This window comes from Jaculus jaculus, chromosome 8 (assembly GCF_020740685.1).
Source record: "Jaculus jaculus isolate mJacJac1 chromosome 8, mJacJac1.mat.Y.cur, whole genome shotgun sequence".
Classification (NCBI taxonomy): domain Eukaryota; kingdom Metazoa; phylum Chordata; class Mammalia; order Rodentia; family Dipodidae; genus Jaculus; species Jaculus jaculus.
Window position 1 is genome coordinate 114,346,130 of NC_059109.1, and position 20,981 is coordinate 114,367,110.

The 20,981-nt window shown below is 48.1% G+C and overlaps 2 protein-coding genes across 3 annotated transcripts in view; both read right to left on the reverse strand.

The window, feature by feature from the left end:
- Positions 1–7,465, reverse strand: part of LOC101610758 (ubiquinol-cytochrome-c reductase complex assembly factor 1) — a 130,947-nt gene extending 123,482 nt beyond the window's left edge. Inside the window, exons 1-2 of one of the 2 annotated variants that reach the window (XM_045157534.1) lie at positions 7,403–7,465; positions 1,793–1,897 (exon numbers count right to left, since the gene is read on the reverse strand). In XM_045157534.1, the coding sequence (XP_045013469.1) occupies positions 1,793–1,897; positions 7,403–7,426 (129 nt within the window). In that variant the 5' untranslated portion in view covers positions 7,427–7,465. Of the gene's footprint in view, positions 1–1,792; positions 1,898–7,356 lie in introns of both variants that reach the window. The other variant, XM_045157535.1, reaches the window with a different exon arrangement.
- Positions 7,466–15,122: 7,657 nt separating this feature from the next.
- Gdf5 (growth differentiation factor 5) lies at positions 15,123–20,726 on the reverse strand. Its single transcript, XM_004668118.2, has 2 exons — positions 19,735–20,726; positions 15,123–16,571 (listed from the first exon to the last, which is right to left on the reverse strand). Exons 1-2 carry the CDS (start codon positions 20,345–20,347, stop codon positions 15,697–15,699), a joined length of 1,488 nt encoding a protein of 495 aa, XP_004668175.1. The 5' UTR covers positions 20,348–20,726; the 3' UTR covers positions 15,123–15,696.
- Positions 20,727–20,981: the final 255 nt, after the last annotated feature.

Sequence of the window (20,981 nt, forward strand, 5' to 3'; positions counted from 1 at the left end):
TACAATTATGGAAGTTATCAACAAAAAAAGAAATGAAATGAATAAAGATGCAACAAAAACAAAAAGCAGGGTATGGTGGCACCCGCCTTTAATTCCAGCACTCAGGAGGCAGAGGTAAGAGGATTGCCATAAGTTTGAGGCCAACTTGAGAATATAGAGTGAATTCTAGGTCAGCCTAGGCTAGAGTGAGACCCTACCTTGAAAAAAAAAAAAAAAATGGGGCTAGAGAGATGGCTCAGCAGTTAAGGCACTTGCCTGTGAAGCTTAAGGACCCAAGTTGAATTCCCCAGGTCCTACGTAAGCCATACACACAAGGTGGCACAAGCACACAAGGTTGCACATGTGCACAAGGTATCCACTTCAGTGGCTGGAGGCCCTGGCAACCCAATTCTTTCTTTCTTTCTGTCTGTCTGTCTGTCTCTTTCTCTCTCTCTCTCTCTTGCTCTCTCTTAAGGAAAAAAAATTACAAAAAATAATTGATACTTTCAGAGTTGAAATCTTCATTTCCTTTCTCTTTATAAACATTTTATTTATTTAAAAGAGAGGGAGAGAGAGAGGGAGAGAATGAGTGCACCTGGGCTTCTAGCTGCTGCAGATGAACTCCAGATGCATGTGCCACCTTGCACATCTGGCTTATGGGGTCGTGGGGAATCAAACTGGGGTCCTCTGGCATTGATGGCAACTGCCTTAACTAGTAAGCCATCTCTCCAGCCTTCATTTCCTTTTTTTTTTTTTTAAATATTATCTTTATTTGAGAAAAAAAAGAGGCAGATAGAAGGAGGTAGAATGGGCACCAGGGCCTCCAGATGCATGCGCCACTTTGTACATCTGGCTTTACGTGGGTACTGCGGAACTGAACTCAAGTTATTAGGCTTTAAGGCAAGTGCCTTAACCACTTAGCCATCTCTCCAGCCCCTTCATTTCCTTTATACTAAATTATTTCTAGGACTAACAAAAACCAAGACAATAAAATCCATTAGCGAGTCCAAGGTTAACGATATTATATGCACTTCAATCGTAAACTAAGGCCTCAAGTAAGTGTTTCCTAGGTTTCATGTTTAGGGAAGAAAAAGAGAAAGAAAACATTTCACAACCCAAAGAAAAGTAGCACAAAGTAGCTTCAGAAAGAAATCCAAAAAGTTAACTATGAAATGAGTATCTGGAAAGCTCCCCAACAATGAAATCATCAGACTGTAACATGGCAACCTAGGCTAAACCTCACTGCTGGGGTATTTAGAAGCAACACCCTGGACACCATCAGAGTGTAACACGGCACCCTAGGTCAAACCCCACTGCTGGACCATTTATTTATTTATTTGGGGGGGGGGGAAGGAAAGAACAAAGGTAGGAAGGAAGGAAAGAAGGAGGGAAGGAAGGGTGGGTCACACCAGAGCCTCCTCCAGCCACTGCAAATGACCTCTAGACGCTAGCACCACCTTGTGTATCTGGCTTACGTGGGTACTGGGGAATTGAACCTGGGTTCTTAGGCTATACAGGCAAACACCTTAACCACTAAGCCATCTATCCAGCCCACTTCTGGTACATTTAGAAGCAATGCCCTGGATACCATCAGACTGTAATGTGGCACCCTAGGTTAAACCCCACAGCTAGGGTATTTAGAAGCAATTCCCTGGACAACATAATGTAGGAACCAGGCCTGAGCTGACATCAGAAACTGAGAGTAGTCTCATGAAGTTTTTCTATCATGCAATTTACTCGGTTTATCTATAAATAAATGACATTTGCACATAAACACAAAGACTTTCATCCTAAGCAAAGAAACAAACCTTACCTGGGAAGTGCTGGAGAGAGACCTGCACCACTGTCCTTGGGCAAGAGAAACTGGTACCAGTTGAGTACATACTGGAACCCACTGGGAAGTGCTAGTCTGGTTCCTCTACAGAAAGAAAAACATTATCAGGGAGTGGGAGAGATGCTTCCGTAGCTAAAAGCAAAACTCTGGCTGCCCAAGTTTGATTCCCTAGCACCCATGTAACTCAAAAAGATACTGTTGCAGTCAGATTCTCATTGCTAGTAGAAATCACCCAACTAAGAGCAGCTTGTGCAAAAAGATGTTTATTTTGGCTTACAGGCTCGAGGGGAAACCACAATGGCAGGGCGTAATGATGCATGAGCAGATGGTGGACACCACCTCCTGGCCAACATAAGGTAGACAACAGCAACAGGAGAGTGTGCCAAACACTGGCTTGGGGAAAATGGCTATAATACCCATATGCTCCCTCCAGGAAGCGTTAATTCCCAAATCTCCACCAGCTGGGAACCTAGAATTCAGAACACCTAAGTTTATGGGAAACACCTAAATCAAACCACCACATTCCACCCCTGGCCCCCATAAACTGACAACCATACATGATGTAAATTACAATGTATTCAGTCCAACTTTAAAAGTCCCCATAGCTTTTATCAATTCCAATAATGTTCAAACATCCCCATAGTCCAAGATCTTTTAACTGAGCCATAATAACCAAAAAAATCACCCCCCAAAACCCATAATGGCACAGAATAAACATTCACACTGCAAAGATAGCAATGGGCATAGCAAAGAAATATTCAATACAAGATTTAAAACAACCAGGACAAACATGAAACTCTGTAGCTTCAAGTCCAACAACTCTAGCCTGTGACAAATCTCCAAATCCGATAATTCTAACCAGCAACAAGTCTCTGGTACTCCAATTCCGCCCCTCCAGTTTGGCTACTCACAGTCCTGGAAAACCTCATCAGGGCTGGCAGCTTTCCTCAGCAGCCATCCCGTCTCTACTGGGTCTCCACTGCAATCCACAGTTCATCCTCATGGCCCCATGGGGTCTCTATGCAGGCAACTAGTAAACCTGCTTCACACTGCCTATGGCCATTTCCAAAACACAAGACCATGTTGCAAACTTAATGACCCTCTCTTTCCTGCATTTTTTATACTCCACAATACCATGTAGGGTGCCAATTGGTTAATCCAGGGGGAGAATAAGGCAGACTTCAAAGAACAGGATGCTTTTTGAGCACTCAGGCCCCTTCAAAAGAGCCTACATTCTTCCTGTTGCCCCAATGCAGGTCAGCTGGCCCAATCTCAATGGCTGTAATCTCTCAAACCATTTCCAGGTGAACGGGCAGCAATATAGGCCAAAAGATTTTTCTTTCTGTGCCATATCCCTCTGCTCACACCAGTTCATTTCTACGCAAAGCAACCATGCACAAGTTCTCAGGACACGGACATAACAGCAAGCTTCATACACAAACTGCTCTAGCCCAGTACAGGCAAAGCTCTTTTTCAACTTCATAAGCCAAACTTCACAGTCCATAGTTCTTACTGCATTAAGGTCTTGCAGCTCTGGCCAAAATAGTCAATCAAGCTGTACTTACAGCACCGCAAGGCATCTCTAAGGCCAAGGTTTCAAATCCTTCCACACTCCTCTTGAAAATCAGCCTCAAAAGGCCAAAGCCACACAGTCAGGTGTCTAGCAGCAATCCCACTCCTCGGAACCACTTTACTGTTGCAGTCAGGTTCTCACTGCTGGTAGAAATCACCCAACTGAGCGCAGCTTGTGGGAAAAAGAGGTTTATTTTGGCTTACAGGTTGAAGAGAAGCTCCACAATGGCAGGGGAAAACAATAGCATGAGCAGAGGGTGGACATCACCCCCTGGCCAACATAAGGTAGACAACAGCAACAAGAGAGTGTCCCAAACAATGACTTGGAGAAAGTGGCTATAATACCCATAAGCCCACCCCCAACAGTATGCTCCTTCCAGGAGGCATTAATTCCCAAATCTCCATCAGCTGGGAACCTAGCATTCAGGACACCTAAGTTTATGGGGGACACCTGAATCAAACCACCACAGAGACCCTGGCATAGATGGGCGTGGTAGTACACACCTGTGAGGGAGAGGAAGAAGGATCACTGAGAGTTTGAGGCCACTCTGAGACTACACAGTGAATTTCAGGTCAGTCTGAGCTAGAGTGAGACCTTGCCTTGGAAAAAAAAGAGAGAGACCCTGGCAGGCAGGCAGATATACACATGTATGTATGTATGTATGTATGTATGTGTACACATACACATACACATACACACATGTATACATATATATATACACACACACACACATATGCAAATAAATAAATTTAAATTTAAAAATACACCAGCACTTGGGAGGCAGAGGTAGGTGGATTGCTGTGAATTCAAGATCAGCCTGAGACTACATAGTGAATTCCAGGTTAGGCTGGGCTCCAGAGAGACCCTACCTCAAAAAAACTAACAAGAATGCTTTAGGAATATCTCTGTGGTTCAATTTTCTTAGAAAAAAATCACTGCCTTACCTGACAAATAGGGAAACAATATGCCTTCCTTTCTGAAAGGCTATGGTAAGGATTAGGCAAATTCATATGTATAAGTATTTTAAAGTGTTTAGCACATATGAAATGCCCAACAAATATTAGTTATTAATATCATTGCCTGTGTAAACTCAGCAACACCTGGCTTTATCTACAGCCCAAGTATTAGCACTCACTTTCTTGAGAGCTTGTGTGGAGGTTCTAGCGGGGGAGCACAGCTACTCGTATACCCTTGACCAAAGACCAGTCCTCCTATATTAGGGAAAGGTCATCCTCTTAAGCATGCAGCTTTAGGAGGGACGCACATGAAGCAGTGAGGGAGTAATGGGACATCCGTCTAGCCAGCCAGATCAGCCAGATCAACCCTGGTGATCAATGGGGTGACAGATGTCACAGCCAGATCGCCCTCACATCCAGCACTCACTTCCTAAAAAAAGTTCCACCTGAAAATTCTCAGTATGCTGTTAGAAGCTCAGTCATTGGGAAGAAGAAATGGCTCAGAGGTTAAAGGTGCTTGCATACAAAGCCTGCCATCATGGATTCATTTTAGTCTGGGTCTGATTACCCAACCCCCACATAAAGCCAAATGCACAAAGTGGCACATACATCTGGAGTTCATCTGCAGCAGCAAGAGGCCCTGGTATACCCATTTCATTGTTAACCTCTCTCCTTCCAAAAAAAGAAATAAAAATATTGCAGGTGTGGGGGTGCACACTTTTAATCCCAGCACTTGGGAGGCAGAGGCAGGAGGATCGCTGTGAGTGGGAGGGCAGCCTGGAACAACAGAGTGAGGTCCAGGCCAGCCTGGGCTACAGTGAGACCCTACTTCTGAAAAACCAAAAGAGAGAGAGGGCTGGAGAGATAGCTTAGCAGTTGAGGTACTTGCCTGCAAAGCCTAAGGATCCAGGTTCAAGTCCCCAGATCCCACATAAACCAGATACACAGGTGGTGCATGTGTCTAGAGTTTGTTTGCAGTGGCTGAAAGCCCTGAAGCACCCATTCTCTCTATCTAATAAATAATAAAATAAAATAAACATTTCTTAAAAGAGAAATAAAAACATTAAAAACAAGGCTGGGGTTGGAGAGATGGCTTAGTGGTTAAAGTGCTTGCCTGCAAAGCCTTAGGACCCATGTTCAACTCTTCAGATCCCACATTAGCCAGACACACAAAGGTGAGGCAAGTGCAAGGTCGCACATGCCCACTAGGTGGCACAAACAGTTGGGTTTGATTGCAGTGGCTGAGGCCTTGTTATACCAATTCTCTCTCCCTCCCTCCCTCCCTCTCTTTCTCTCTCTCTGTCTGTCTCTTGCTCTCATTGTCAAAACAAAAAATAAGGCTGGAGCAGCCACTCATTTCCAAGACAAATCAAGGTGTTCATTTCAGATCTCAAGTCCCATAAATATTTCTTCTATTTCCCCAAATATCCAACTTAAAAGCTAAATAACTTAGGGCTGGAGTTATTTGTAGCTTAGCAGCAGAACCCTTACCTTACAGACATGAGGCCCTGGGTTTAACCCTCAACACAATACACTACACACACACACAATTTGCATATGCATACTCATACGTGATTTGAAAAAAAAAAACTGGCTGCCCTCTCCCCAGTTGTCCTCAGATCCTAATCAATTTCTACTTGGGAATCAATAATTACCTCAGCAAATGAATTTTTGTTTAGGTTATGGGAGATATTCCTTAAACAAATATTCTTGAACAGCAAGTGAAGGTTCTGCACTTGGCCAGAGTGGCAAGAAACACAAGTAAACGTGCAGTAAGTCACATATAAAATGACTTAAAACACAAGCATGCCAAGATGGTGGCCCACACTTATAAGCCAGGCACTGGGGAGGCAAAGGTAGATGGATCACCATGAGTTCTAGGCCAGCCTGAGCTTGAGCAAGACCCTACCTTGCAAAACCAAAAACAAAATAAACAACACAAGTTTAAAATAATAACTCAGGACTAAAGAAATGGCTTAGTGATCAAGGCGTTTGCCTGCGAAGCCAAAGGACCCAGGTTCAATTACTCAGGACCCAAGTAAGCCAGGTACACAAGGGGCACATGCATCTGAAGTTCGTTTGCAGTGGCTAGAGGTCCTGGCATGCCCATTCTGTCTGTCTGTCTGTCTGTCTGTGTGCCTGCCGCCCGCCCTCCCTCCCTCCCTCTCTCCCTCCCTCTCTCCCTCTCTCTCTCTCTCTCTCTCTCTCTCTCTCTGCTTGCAAATAAATCAATAACATTTAAAAATAAAATAAAATAACTCAAAATGATAGCCATAGGCAGGAATGAATAGTGGCTGCTATGAAAAACAGTGCCCTCTTACCTACTTCTCAAAGAAAGACTTGCTAAAATTATAAACTATCCCACCCCTCCATGACTAGGAAATTATTTTTTTTTCGCAGTCACTTCTTCATTCTTAGAGGTCAGAGTATACTAGAAGGCGTGAGCCTCGAGGATTAGGGCCAATCTCAGAGGCACAGTAGCAGCTCCCCATGTGGGTGGTAAAGAGTCTGGCGGTGTTTGACTCCATTCATTCACTCATTCATTTATCAGGCTGTGCCCAAACGTTTGCCACAATGCCTGGCAAAGTGAAAAACGCCACGCCCCCGATTATCTCCGAGCTTCCGATCTGATAAATTAAAACAACCCAAATGACTTGTGGAGTCTGCCTAAAGTCAACTCAGGGAACTTCAGAATGCAAAGGAGAGAAACGTCCTCCCAGATCACACGGAGACGACAGCGAGGCCCAAGGTCACCCTCGGCGTCAGTGGCAGGGGAGCCGCCGCCCCCCGCCCGGGGAACCCCCCCCGACGCGCCGGCCCGCGGCCCCGCACGCCGCACTCCTCGAGGGGAGGAGAGGCAAACTTCATCGCGTGAAGACCCCCCCGGGGTCACGCTCCTCCAAAAAGCCCGGGAAGCCCAGGACCTGACGAGGGCCACGGCGAGGCGCGCGGCTGCCTCGGTTTCCCAGCGGAAACGCGCGGCCTGCGTCCCCGCTCCTCGCGCCCCGCCCCACCCGGAGGCCGGCGGGTGACGACCGCGGACGCTCCTCCGGCACTCACAAGGACTCGCACCAGCAACGCCATGTTCCTCGGCGGTCATTTCCGGGTGAAGGGCGGGTTTCCGGAATCCCCCCCCCCCGCCCCCGCGCGCGCGCTCTCGCTCGGGGCCGTCGGGCGGCGGCGGCCGTGTGCACCTGCGCCCTTCCCGCCGCGCGTCGCCGCGGTCCCTGACGGGGGCGTCACAAAGGTTCCGGCGCCGGTTCGGTCCCGCCCGCCGCCGGCTCCGCGCTGGCGTCCCTCCGATCCCTCTCCTCGGGCTCCGCCGCCTCAGGGACCCCCTGCTCAGAGCCGCTGCTTTTCCGACTCCACCCCCAAAGGGAAGACCCCTTTCTCTTCACATTGGTTTTATTTTAAAAATGCTTTTTTTTTTTTTTTTTTTTTAATTTTTTTGATTTTCGAGGTGGGGTTTCACTCTAGCCCAGGCTGACCTGGAACTCACTCTGTATCTCAGGCTGGTCTCGAACTCACAGCGATCCTCCCAACTCCTAGGGTTAAAGGCATGAGCCACCACACCAGACCCCAGTTGTGATCTATTGCTACTACCGTTTCCCTCTGTCGTTGTGGAAGAGTGCCTTTTTGTTGTTTGTTTGTTTTTTGCTTTGGTTTTATGAGGTAGGGTCTCTCTGTATCCCAGGCTGGCCTGGAATTCACAATGTAGTCGTCACAGACTGGCCTCAAACTCACAGAGATTCCCCTTTTTATTTTTTAATATTTTATTTATTAGATGGGCTTGGTGGTGCAGGCCTTTAATCCCAGAACTCAGGAGGCAGGAGGATCACTGTAAATTCAAAGCCAGCCTGAGACTACATAGTGAATTTCAGGTCAGCCTGGGCTACAGAGAGACCCTACCTCAAAAAACTTAAAAATATATATGTTTCAAATTTATTTGCAAGAAGAGAGAGAGAATGGATGCACACTAGGGCCTCTAGCCACTGCAAACAAACTCCAAATACACTACTCTGTGCATCTGGCTTTATGTCAGGTTATGAGGAATTGAACCCAGGTAATTAGGCTTTGTAGGCAAGCGCCTTAACTTCTGAGCCATCATTCCAACCCTCTTTAATCTTTCACTTCCTGAAACTGATCTTTTTTCTCTAAACTGCTTCTTCTCTTCATCTTTCTCCTTCCCTATCTTTATATCATATCATATCAAATTTCATCAGTTGAAGCTCATAAAACATTATTTCTAGATTTTTCACTATCATACTCTCCTCTGTTCTTCTGTGCTGGTTTCTGTGAAGAACTCAGAAAATCCTTATACAAAGCCAGGTAGGATGGTACACTTGTGTAATCCCAGCACTTAGGAGGTGGGGGCAGAGGATTGGGAGTTCAAGGTCATCCAAAACCACATAACAAGTTCAGGGCCAGCCTGGGCTATCTGAGAAAAAAAGAAAGAAGAAAAGAAAATCACTAAGCAAAGCAAAGCCAATTTCCTTGAGTGTCTGTCTGTACTACACGTCTGTTAATGAAGCCCACGTTCTTTTCTGTATCCTTTTTCATGTGTGCATGTTCATGTGTGTACTCCTGTATAAATGAGTGTGGGGGCTGGAGAGATGGCTTAACGGTTAAGCGCTTGCCTGTGAAGCCTAAGGACCCCGGTTCGAGGCTCGGTTCCCCAGGTCCCACGTTAGCCAGATGCACAAGGGGGCGCACGCGTCTGGAGTTCGTTTGCAGAGGCTGGAAGCCCTGGCGCGCCCATTCTCTCTCTCCCTCTATCTGTCTTTCTCTCTGTGTCTGTCGCTCTCAAATAAATAAATTAAAAAAAAAATTCTAAATGAGTGTGGGCATGTACATGCTATGGCACGTGGGGGAGAAAAGACAACTTTAGAGCTGGATGTAGTGGTGCATAAACTGGCTGTAGTTCTGCATACCTTTAATCCCAGCACTCTAGAGGCAGAGGTAGGAAATTCGAGGCCACCCTGAGACTATATAGTGAATTCCAGGTCAGCCTGGGCTAGAGTGAGTCTCTGCCTTGAAATCCCCTCCTCCCCAGAAAAAGAAAGAGCTTTTGGGTCAGTCTTCTCCTTGCCTCCTATTTTTAATTTTTTTCAAATCGTTTTATTTATTTGCAAAGGGAGAGAAAGAGAATGGGAATGAGCCTCTTGCCGCTGTAAACATGCATGTACCACTTTGTGCATCTGGCTTTACATGAGTACCTGGAATGGATCCCAGGCCATCAGGCTTTGCAAGCAAGCTCCTCTCACCCGGAGCCATCTCTCCAGCCCTTCTTTCATCATTTGTTTATTTATTATTTATTTAATTTGAGGCAGGGTCTTATTCTAGCCCAGGCTGACCAAGAGCTCACTTGATAGCTCAGGCTGACTTTGTACTCGTAGTGATCCTCCTACCTCACCCTCCCTTGTGCTGGGACTAAAGGCATGCCCCACAACACCCAGACTCCTTGTTTTGAGGCAGCATTTTTCTCTCTCTGAATCCTACTTTGCTGCTATTGTTTTGTTTTCCTTTTTTTTTTTTTTTAAGGTTAGGCCTTGATTTAGCCCAGGCTCACCTAGAATTCACTATATAGTCCCAGGGTGGCTTCAAACTCATGGAAATCCATTAGCTCAGACTCCTGAGTACAGTGAATAAAGGACTGTGTCACCAAGCTGAGCCCTGCTACTGGACTCTACTAGTGTCTGGGAAATTCTCCTTTCCCCACCTCCCGTCTTGCTGAGATTATTGAAGCCTGCTGCAGCTTCCAGCTTTTTTACTTACAGTCTGGGGAGGATTGAACTCAGGTATGAGTGGCAAAGGCTTTATCCACTGAATCATCTCCCTAGCACTTTGGAAAATAGCTTAAGGGCTGGAGAGACGGTTTAGCAGTTAAAGCACTTGCCTGGGAAGCCTAAGGACCCAGGTTCGATTCTTCAGTACCCATGTAAGCCAGATGCTTCCTTTTCATTTGTTTCCTTTCCCGCCATTTCTTCCTTCCTCAAATGAATGCATATGCGTCTGGAGTTCATTTGCAGTGGCTAGAGGCCCTGGTGCGCCCATTCTCTCTCTATCTGCCTGTTTTTCTTTCTCTCTCTCTCTCTCAAATAAATAAATAAAATATAATAAAAATAGTTTAATAAACCAGGTGTTGTGGTGGACACCTTTAACCCCAGCAGTTGGAAAGCAGTGGTTGGAGGATTGCCTTGACTTCAAGGCCACCCTGAGAATTCATAGGGAATTCCAGGTCAGTCTAGGCTAGAGTGAGTGAGACCCTACCTCAACAGAAAAAAAAAAAAAAAAAAAAAACTGGCACATGGCAAGCCCTTGTTAAACATGAGCAATTGTGTGTTTGTTCATCCATTATCCCAACTCTCAGCGCAGCCTCTGGCTCTGGTGGAACCTCTACAAATATTCATTGATTAACAAGTGAATGACTAGATCAAAAATTGATGGAATGAATAAATGCCCTCCTTTCCTGAATCTCAGGCTCCCCAAACTTGGTATTATCTCTTTTTCATAAAAACAAACAAAAAAAAAAAAAACTTAAGACTTGAAGAGATTAAATAACTTGACCAAAGTCACTCAACTGGAAAGTGGCAGCACCAGGGCTGGGACTACCTGATCCCCTGCTTCCTCATGTCTGCACAGCAGAGAAGTCAGAATGAAGGCCATAAGGCTTCCCAAGGTTATGTGTCCCAAGCCCTAGAGAAAATTGTTTTTCCTGTTGTGACCCTGGGCGGCAAGGATGTGGAAACGGCCAGGAGATGGGGAGCAAGCATTGGAAGTCTCCTCGTTCCTTCCCTCTGGGCCTCTCATGTTTCCTGCCCTAAACTCTGTTCTGCTATTTTTCCCAAGGAACTAACAGCATGGCGCGTCCCCAAGGAGACACTTTTCAGGCCAGGGAGCCAAGAGCCAGAGAGGTGACTCAACTTGCTGGCCAAGACTGGGGTCAGTGGAGTCAGGGGCTCGGAAGAGTAGGTCTAGAGATGAAAAGGATCTGCAGGAGACCTGTGGTTGCCACTCAGCCACTTCCTGTCTGGGTATCAGCTTCTCACTTGTAAAAATGATGGAGGAGGTGGCCCACACCTTTAATCCCAGCACAGGGGAGTCAGAGGTAGGAGGGCCACCATGATTTCATGGCTACCCTGAGACTACATAGTGAATTCCAGTTCAGCCTGGGCTTAAGCAAGAACCTATCTCGAAAATAAATAAATAAACAAGCAAACAAATGACGGAAGGTGATTGCCCTCATCCTGCCTGCTTCTTAGGACACTGAGGCACAACAGTTACAACTAACATTTACTGAGTGCCACCTTTGTGCGAGGTGCTATGCTGACTGCCTTTCATATCCTCACAGTTAGTCCTAAGAAATTGGTAATAGGTATGTTTATCCCCATTTTTCCTTCCTTTTCATTTGTTTCCTTTCCCGCCATTTCTTCCTTCCTCAAATGAAGAATCAAGCTAGATAGAGTGGCACATGTCTAATAATCCTAGAAAGATGAGACAGAAGGACTACAAATCTAAGACTAATCCCAGCTACATACCAAGCTTGATGGCAGCCTGGGCTGAATGGCAAGACTGAAAACCTGTCTGAAGAAGAAAAAAAAAGCCCGCCCATGGTGGCACATGCCTTTAATCCCAGCCCTTGGGAGGCAGAGGTAGGAGGATCGTCATGAGTTCAAGGCTACCCTGAGACTACATAGTGAATTCCAGGTCAGCCTGGACTACAGTGAAACCCTACCTCAAAAGAAGAAGAAAAAAAAAAAAAGGAAAAGGTTTGGGGCTACAGAGAGGGCTTAGCGGTTAAAGCGCTTTCCTGCAAAGCCTAGGGACCCAGGTTCAATCCCCCAGTACCCATGTCAGCCAGATGCACAAAGTGGTACATATGTCTGTAGTTTGTTTGCAGTGGCTAGAGGTCCTGGCACACCCATTCTCTAAAAAATGTTTTGTTTTGTTTTTATAATGTGAGAGAGGGAGAGAGAGACAGAGAGATAGACAATTCGCATGCCAGGGCCTCCAGCCTCTGCAAACTCCAGATGTGTGTGCCCCTTTGTGCACGTGTGACGTTATACTCTTGTATCTCTGTATGTCTGGCTTACATGGGATCTGGAGAGCCAAACATGGGTCCTTAGGCTTCGCAGGCAAGTGCCTTAACCACTAAGTCATCTCTCCAGCCCTGAAAAGGAAGAGGTTTATATAAAGCTACTTGTACAGCCTCTACCTCTGACAGAAGGCAGAACTGAAATTTGAAATTGTGTGGCCTGTTGAACCCTTCAGAGCTGTGGAAAGGAGAGTGTGACCTATGAAGTAGGACATGCATAAGCCCTATTTTCTCTAAGAATATATGAGCCAGGCATGGTGCTGCACACCCTTTAATCCCAGCACTTGGGAGGCAGAGGTAGGAGGATCACTGTGAGTTCTAGGCTACCCTGAGAATACAGAGTGAATTCCAGGTCAGTCTGAGCTAGAGTGAGACCCTACCTCAGGGGAAAAAAAAAAAAAGTATGTATGTATGCATACACACACACACACACACACACACACACACACACACACACACACTATACAGCTTCCTATGACTGAGGCTAGAGGTGGTGCTAAGGAAGCATATTCTCCAAGGCCATTGCCTGAATTGAAAGGTTACGATGGAAGGTTTCTGTCCTCTCCGTATGGCAACACTGGATAGCCAGCATTGGACAGAGTGGAGGGGTACATGGTCCGAGTGGCTCCTTTGTGAAAGAAAGCTCCAGCGCAGATTGAGGTGGGAAAGGCAGCTCCTCGGGGGTCTAGCCTGAGTTGTGGCCATCCACCCAAAGCCTAGGCCTTCAGCAGGAAGAGCATCATAACTCAGTTAATGCTCTGCTGGAGCTACAGCAGGGAGAAGTTCTGTCAGATCTTTCCAAGAAAACAGAGATGCACAGCCCAGCATTTAAGTACCTGGGGCAGCCAGTCACCTGGGTGACCCCCTTCATCCCCTGTCCCTCTGCTGTTGGGTTTCCAGCCACGCAGCTCCGACACTGCTCTCTCTGTATCCACAGCTAACTCGTTGGACTCCCCAGCACCTTCCTTCCAGGCTCATTCTCTCTCATACACCAAGCCTCTGTCTGCCATGGCAGTTCCTTTGTTTACTCACTGAGCTCCCAAGCTCACCACTAGCCAAACACAACGAAGCCTGGCCAAAGGGAACTCAGTTCCAGACTCAATCTGGCTCCTCTGGGACAAGGTAATGGTCTCCAAACCAAAAAGGCAGCTTAAAGGTAGGCTGCCCCTGCACTGGGCTCTTGCTTCAGATTCTGACAACCTAAGTTTCAGGCCCAGAAGGAAAGGCCACAAGATATGCCCATTGTTGGGCAGGAATCCCTACTCTTGAGACAGCTTTGGCTAGGAGCCCTGGGAATCAAAGACCCAGCTGGAGAGAAGTGGGGAAAAATTTGGAGCCCCCTCCCCCCTGGGTGGGAACCAGAGGCTTAGACTTTTTCTGATCCCTATGTCTCTCTTCAGCCAGGTAGATCTTGGCCTTGAGCTCTCAGCCCAGGGATCCAGGTGCCTTCATGTCCCTACGAAGAGGCTTGTGTTCTTCTCACAAAAGTTTTTGTCCCGTACCTCCCCAAAGATTCTGGCTAAGAGAAGGAGTGAACATTTTACTCAGAGCCAAGCTCCAAACAGGAAGCATTGTCAGTATGTGCCTGGCATTATTGGTCTGTCAGAGATCAGAAGGGAGACCAGTCGTTCATGTGTAATTATGTACTTGTATAATGAAACATGTAAACGGAGGGGCACCTTCTGACTCCGGAGCTGTGGGAGGGCGACGAGTGAGCAGTGGTGATGTTGAGCCTGAGAACCACAGGGTCACGGCCAAGTCCCGTGAGGAACAGTGATCATGGCACAAAGGAGATGACCCTCTAGGGATGAGGAGACTCTTGGCAGCCCAGATTCCCCAGTGGAAAAACAGAGGGCCCTTTTGATGGGGTCTAGTCAATCCTTTGAATACGTGGGGTAGGGGATAGGACAGATGTTGGTAAATGAAGTGAGAGTTGGTAAATGAAGTGAGAGTGATTTTAAAGGAAACCAAGTCCCTCAGCATCCCCCCCCCCCAAATTTAGGGCTCCATTTTGGAGACTGAACTTATCTAAGGAACGTAAAATTCTAATCCTTTGCCAGGTCCCAATGGAGCCAAAGGAGCTGAGAACCAATGGGCCTTTGGAGAGATCTGGAATGGGGTTAGAGGTGAGCACTGGCCCTGACCAGCTCTACTCTTTGCCCCATTCGGCTGAAGTTCCCAGGAGTGAGGATGAGGCCTGAGCCTGGGAAACACTTTATACCTGGAGGCAACTGATCTTCCCCCTCTGGGTCAGGAATTGTTAAGAGTCATGGGTCCCCTAGAGTAAACAAGAAGTCTACCACAGGAGCAGGAGAGATGGCTTAGCAGCTAAGGAGCTTGCCTGTGAAACATAAGGACCCAGATTTAATTCCTCAGTACCCAGATACCCATGGTAGCATGCATCTGGATTCATTTGCAGTGGCTGGAGGCCCTGACATATCCACTCTCTCTCTCTCAAATAAATAAGTAAAAATAAAATATTGTTCAAAAGGAAAAAAGACTGGGCATGATAGCACACGCCTTTAATCCCAGCACTAGGGAGGCATAGGTAGGATGATTGCTGTGAGTTTAAGGCCACCCTGAGACTGTATAATGAATTCCAGGTCAGCCTAGGCTAGAGTGAGATCTTATCTCAAAAAAAAAAAAAAGGAAATAAAGAAAGAAAAGAAGAGAAATCTACTACAATTTTAAGCACAATTTTGCTTTTTATCTCATCAATGTACATTTTAATCTAATAGTCTAATAGGCTCATACTCCCTGCCCCTGCCCAAACCCTCTCATCCCGCCCCCCTCCAGCACCCCAGCCCAATCAACATCTCGTCTGCCCCAGGGGCAGAAAGTCGTTAGGCACAAAGGTGATTCAAAGGGGAAGAGGACATGGCACCTGAGGCTCTCCCCAGAAGTACTTGGGATAACACTGAGATTCACAGTCGTCAGAACCCAGGCTGGGGAGGCCCAGGCGAGGAGAGCAGTGGTCTGAGTCTCGTTGAAGAACTCATCTTTGGGGTTTGAATCCCATTCAGAGTCTGTCCCCTCCCTGCTGGTTAGAGGAAAGGGCATCTCAGATGGGAGAGCTGTGGCTTAGAAGGGCATCTTTACCCCGGATCTCACTCGGGGCCGTGAGCGAGGCTGCTAAACCCCCCTATGCTGCAGGCTGTGCAGATACTCTGGCCGCACTCCACTGACCCCTCTGTGATTCCAGGAGAGTGAGGAGGGGATCTTGGACGGTGCCACCCTGGAAGACAGAGGGCCGGAGCTGCTACCTGCAGCCACAAGACTCCACGACCATGTCCTCATACTGCTTGTACACCACGTTGTTGGCAGAGTCAATGAAGAGTATGCTGATGGGACTCAGCCGTGTGGGCACACAGCAGGTGGGGGGCGTGGACTCGGGGTCCATGGAGTTCATCAGTGTCTGGATGACCGCATGGTTCGTAGGCTCCAGGTGGGAGCGCAAAGGAAACTCACACAGCCCCTCGCAGTGGAAGGCTTCATACTCCAGAGGTGCAATGATCCAGTCATCCCAGCCCATGTCCTTGAAGTTGACGTGCAGCGCCTTCCGACTGCAACGAGCCTTGAGGGGTTTGCTGGGTCTCTTGCCCTGCCTGGTGGCCAGCGGGGCCCGCCGTTTCCGCCGCTGGCTGAACAGGTATTCATACACAGTCTTGTCATCCTGGCCAGAGCGGGCCTTAATCTCGTTGAAGAAGAGGTCTCTCTTTTTGGTACGACCAAACACCAGGAACAGGGCCTTCTCATGGACCTGTCGGGCAGCCCGCTCAAAGCCCAGGCCGCGGAGGTCCACAGCCCGGCCCCGTTCCCAGGCCTCCAGCTCCAGGCACAGCTGGGCCGAGTTCTTAAAGTTTCGGAAGAGCTTCCAGATGTCGAACACCTCCCAGCCAGATCCATCCAGGCCTGGCACAGAACGCACATCTAGCAAGGCTGCCGGCTGCCGGCCACTGGGGCAGCTGGACAGTTTCAGCTGGGCAGCCCGCCCGCCACTGGGGGCCACAGGCTTGGCAGTGTCCAAGGGCTTCTTCCGAAAGATCCTTAGTTCGGCCCCCAGCAGCCCGTCCTTTTCCAAGGCACTAATGTCAAACACGTACCTCTGCTTTCTGACCACAGGACCGCGGTCATCTGGAGAGAACAGGCAGAAGTTAATTCCTGCAATCTTACCAAGGAAGCAGACCACCTCTGCATCTCCAGAGACAACCCAGCTCTCTTTAACCACTTCTTCCACTGTGACAGAGGCCAACACCCAGACAACTGAGAGCCCTTTTCAAAAATGACAGTGCGGGCTGGAGAGATGGCTTAGCGGTTAAGCGCTTGCCTGTGAAGCCTAAGCACCCTGGTTCGAGGCTCGGTTCCCCAGGTCCCACGTTAGCCAGATGCACAAGGGGGCGCACGCGTCTGGAGTTCGTTTGCAGTGGCTGGAGGCCCTGGCGCACCCATTCTCTCTCTCTCCCTCTATCTGTCTTTCTCTCTGTGTCTGTCACTCTCAAATAAATAAATAAAAAGTGAACAAAAAAAATTAAAAAAAAAATGACAGTGCTTCTTCCCCCAGCCAACAAAGTCGAGGTGTTTATCTGTAGGTGTGGTTGTGTAGGTGGTGTTTATGTTGATTCAAATGCGTTAGAATCATAGGCCTTGTAACTGACTTCTACCTATGGCCACTCCCCATCCATGATCTAACATGATGTCTCCTGTATGAGACACGTGATGTGTGCATTTAAATTATCCAATCTGGGGCTGGAGAAATAGCTCAGCCATTAAAGGCACTTGCTGGCAAAGCCTGACAGCCCCAGTTCAATTCCCAGTACCCATGTAAAAACAGATACACAAAGTGACACATGCATCTGGAGCTCGTTTGTAGTGGCAGGAGGCCCTAACATGCCCATTTTCTCTCTCTCTCGCTCTCTCTCTGACTCTTTCTTTCTGTCTCTTATACTCAAATAATAAATAATTTTTGTTTTGCTTTTCAAGGTAGGGTCTTGCTGAATATCTCAGACTGACCTGGAATTCACTATGTAATCTCAGGCTGGCCTCAAACTCATGGTGGTCCTCCTACCACTGTCTCCTGAGTGCTGGACTAAAGACATGCGCCACCTCACCCGCTTGGCCTAAATAAAATTTTTTTTTTCATATTTTTTTTCTCACCACATGCATGCACCACCTAGTGTATCTGGCTTATATGGGAACTGCGAAATTGAACCTGGGTTCCTCAGCTTTGCAGACAAGTGACCTAACCACTAAGCCGTATCTCCAGCTCCCTAAATAATTTTTGTTTCGTTGTTTTGTTTTCATTTTTCCAGGTAAGGTCTCACTCTAGCTCAGGCTGACCTGGAATTCACTATGTAGTCTCAGGGTGGCCTCGAACTCATGGAGATCCACTTTTTTGCACAACTCACGGCAATCCTCCTACCTCTGGCTCCCAAGCGCTGGGATTAAAGGCGTGTGCCACCATGCCCAGTGCAATAAAATATTTTTGAAAAATAAAAAAGTAAAATAAAAGTGGTTAACACTTTTCCTGAGGAGGAACCCAAAGCTCAAAGTAAGTTGGGAGACTTGTTCGATGTCACTGCCCTAGGCAAAGGAAACAGAGACGGGATCCTAGTCTTGAGTTTGCATGTGCCATGCTGAGCTTCTCCCACCAAACCTTAAAGGTCATGTTCTGACTTTATGGATGAGGCGCTGAGACAGGTAGTGGCTTGACTTAGAGCAAATTTGTGACAAAACCAGTATGCAACCCAATTTCCTTAATTTCTCTCAGCCTAATAATTTTGCTGTGCACATGCCTTCCAGTGCTGAGTGTGTGAGTGTGCTGTACTTCATATGCGTGTGACTGGCTTCACGTGTCAGCCTGTGATCACGTATATGTGAGAGACATGTATGCACATTTGGACTTGTGTGACTATTTGAAGAGTATGTGATTACGTACATATTTATATGAAGGTGTTTGTGTGCATGTGTGTAATTTATTTAGCATGAGTGTACAATATAAGACTGTGTGTGTGTGCGTGTGTGTGTGTGTGTGTGTGTGTGTGCGTGTACATGCATGTTCAGTAGTATCTCTGAACCAGCATGCTCTCCTTCCTAAATACCAGTCTGCCATTGGGGAGCATTCGTATATTGCTCTAGAAGGTAGCTAAGGTAACTAATTGGGCCTTTAAACTCTCCATCTACCCAAGCTCTCTTAGGGCTTGGGGGGGGGGGACGACACAAGGACTTATTTTATGAGCCCTTAAGGGGTCACAGCTTTCCCTGGCTGGGCAGACAGCCAGGCCACCTCCCCCACCTCAGCCAGACCTGCTGTTTCTGTTCCTCCCCCCACCCCCTGTCATTCCCCCACAGGCCAGCTCTAATGAGGAGCCTCTCCCACTTTGACCCCTCCCCCACCCTGCCAGCCAAAGTCCCACAGACTCAGAATGTGCCACTGAGCTGCAAGCGACCTCAGCAACCAGCGAGCGGTCCACCTCCCTCCCGACCCTGTGGAGAAACTGAGGCTCTGAGAGGGACTGGCTGAGATCACGCAGCCAGCTGAGAAGAAAAGTGGAAACCAATACTTAGGTGGGCAGAGGGAGAAGCCAGGAAAGGCAAATGACATGTGTTAGCATAGGGTACAGAGGCTTCGCGCTTAGAAGGCTCTCAGAAATCACCTAGTCCAGTGCCTACCTGGGAGGTCATCCGGGAAAATAGATCACCAAGGTGAGACGGGGCTTCCCTGGAGTCATGGTCAGTTAGGTCTGCTGCCTCCTTCCAGGTCTCCAAGATGTTCCCTTTTCTATCTTTACCTTTCCTCGCCCCTGTGCCCCCTAACCTGAGGGGAAAGCTGTAGAGCCCTGGGGACCTAAATATTCACCGTTCTCTATCTCGATCTCTCTCTCTCTCTCTCTCTCTCTCTCTTTCTTTCTGCTATCCAAGAAAAACCTGGAACTTGGAAAGTTTGGCCAACCCACATTAGGTCAGAGCATGGTCTGATAGTCAAGAATAAGTCTTGGAGTCTAGTCTCCAACTGCCACCAACTGGCAGGTCTTGTCTTCTCCCTGAGCTTTATAGTACTCCCTCTTGCACCTTGAAAGAATTGGACTTGGCAATTCAGAGGGGCCTCCCCACGCCCCAGTGCTGACATGCCAGCAGCCAGGTATGTGTGAGACAGCTCCCAGACTCCCACCCTAGGCTAGATACAAGACACCACCCCCCCCCCCCACACACACACCACACAGACACACACTTGCACTCCTGGGACTTTGGAAGCCCAAGGTGTGTGCCCACGTCCCTCCCTGCCAGCCCACCCCCTCACCTTGCCCTTTGTCAATAAAGCTGGTGATGGTGTTGGCCAGGCCGGCCTCCAACTTCACGCTGCTGTTGCCTCCCTTTCTGTCAGCATCGGACAGCGTCCTGTACAGCGAGAGCATGTACTCGTGAGGTGTGATGGGGGGCGGGCGAAAAGACTCCTTGGGCTCTCGAGGGGCCCCAGGCTCCCTGGCCTTCTTCAGCAGGAAAGAACTGGGGGAAGATCCTGCCTTTGGGAGAGTCTTGCCCCCAGGGAGCTGTCCTTTTGGGGTCACAGTCCGTGCTGCAGCCTGCCTAGTCTGAGGAGGGGCTCCTGATTTGGTTTCAGGGCCACCGGATCTAGGGGGCAGTTTTCTGGGTTCATCCTTCTTTGCCTGTGTCTGTCCAGAGCCTCCTTTTGCCCTGGCATTGGTGGCACCCCCACCATAGCCGTGACCCCCCGGCTTAAAGATGTTCCGAGCCAGTGGGGGCCTCTCCTTGGCTTCTGCTTTGGCCAACCCTGGCCTGACCCCCGGGGATCTCTGGCCCAAGTCGGGGGCACCCAATACAGTGCAGATAAATTCCAGGTCCAACCAAGCCAGGGGCCAAAGGAAGAAAGTGAGGAGTTTGGGGAGTCTCATCCTCTGGCCAGCCGCTGAATGACACCACAGAGAAGGGCTGCAGCAGCGACGGTGCCTCTGGTTTGGCAGGAAAAATCATGAAAAGAGTGGCTCTTGAGAAGCAGGGGTGGCGGCAGCGGCAGCGGCAGCGGCAGCGGGGAGGGCTTTCTCTGCAGTCTGAGCGTCTTGAAGTCCGCCGGGCGTGTGTCTATATCCAGTCCCATAGTGGAAATGCGCCTTATCCAGACGTGCACCGTCTCCAGTCAGCAGCTGAAAATAACTCGTTCTTGAAAGGAGAAAGCCGACCGCCCCCTTTCTCCCACACAACTGACTGAGGGCTTGAAGGAGGCTTGTATAAGGCTGAGGGATTTTTCCAAGAAGGAAGAATGGCGTAATGCTGCCTGTGTGCTCCAGTTTTTTTTCCCCTCTAGTTTTGAATCCTTTCCAGTGAAAATACTTACACACGCACGCACACACACACGCACACACACACACACACACAGACGCCTGCAGGTGCTCAGAAGGAAAAAAAAAAATCTTTTACAAACCTGAACTCAGGAATTGGAAACGGAATTCCAACCCCAAACCAATTTAATTACTCTCTGATGTCATGCTGTCTAAATTCATTTAAGTGCGATATATTTATGTGAAAAAA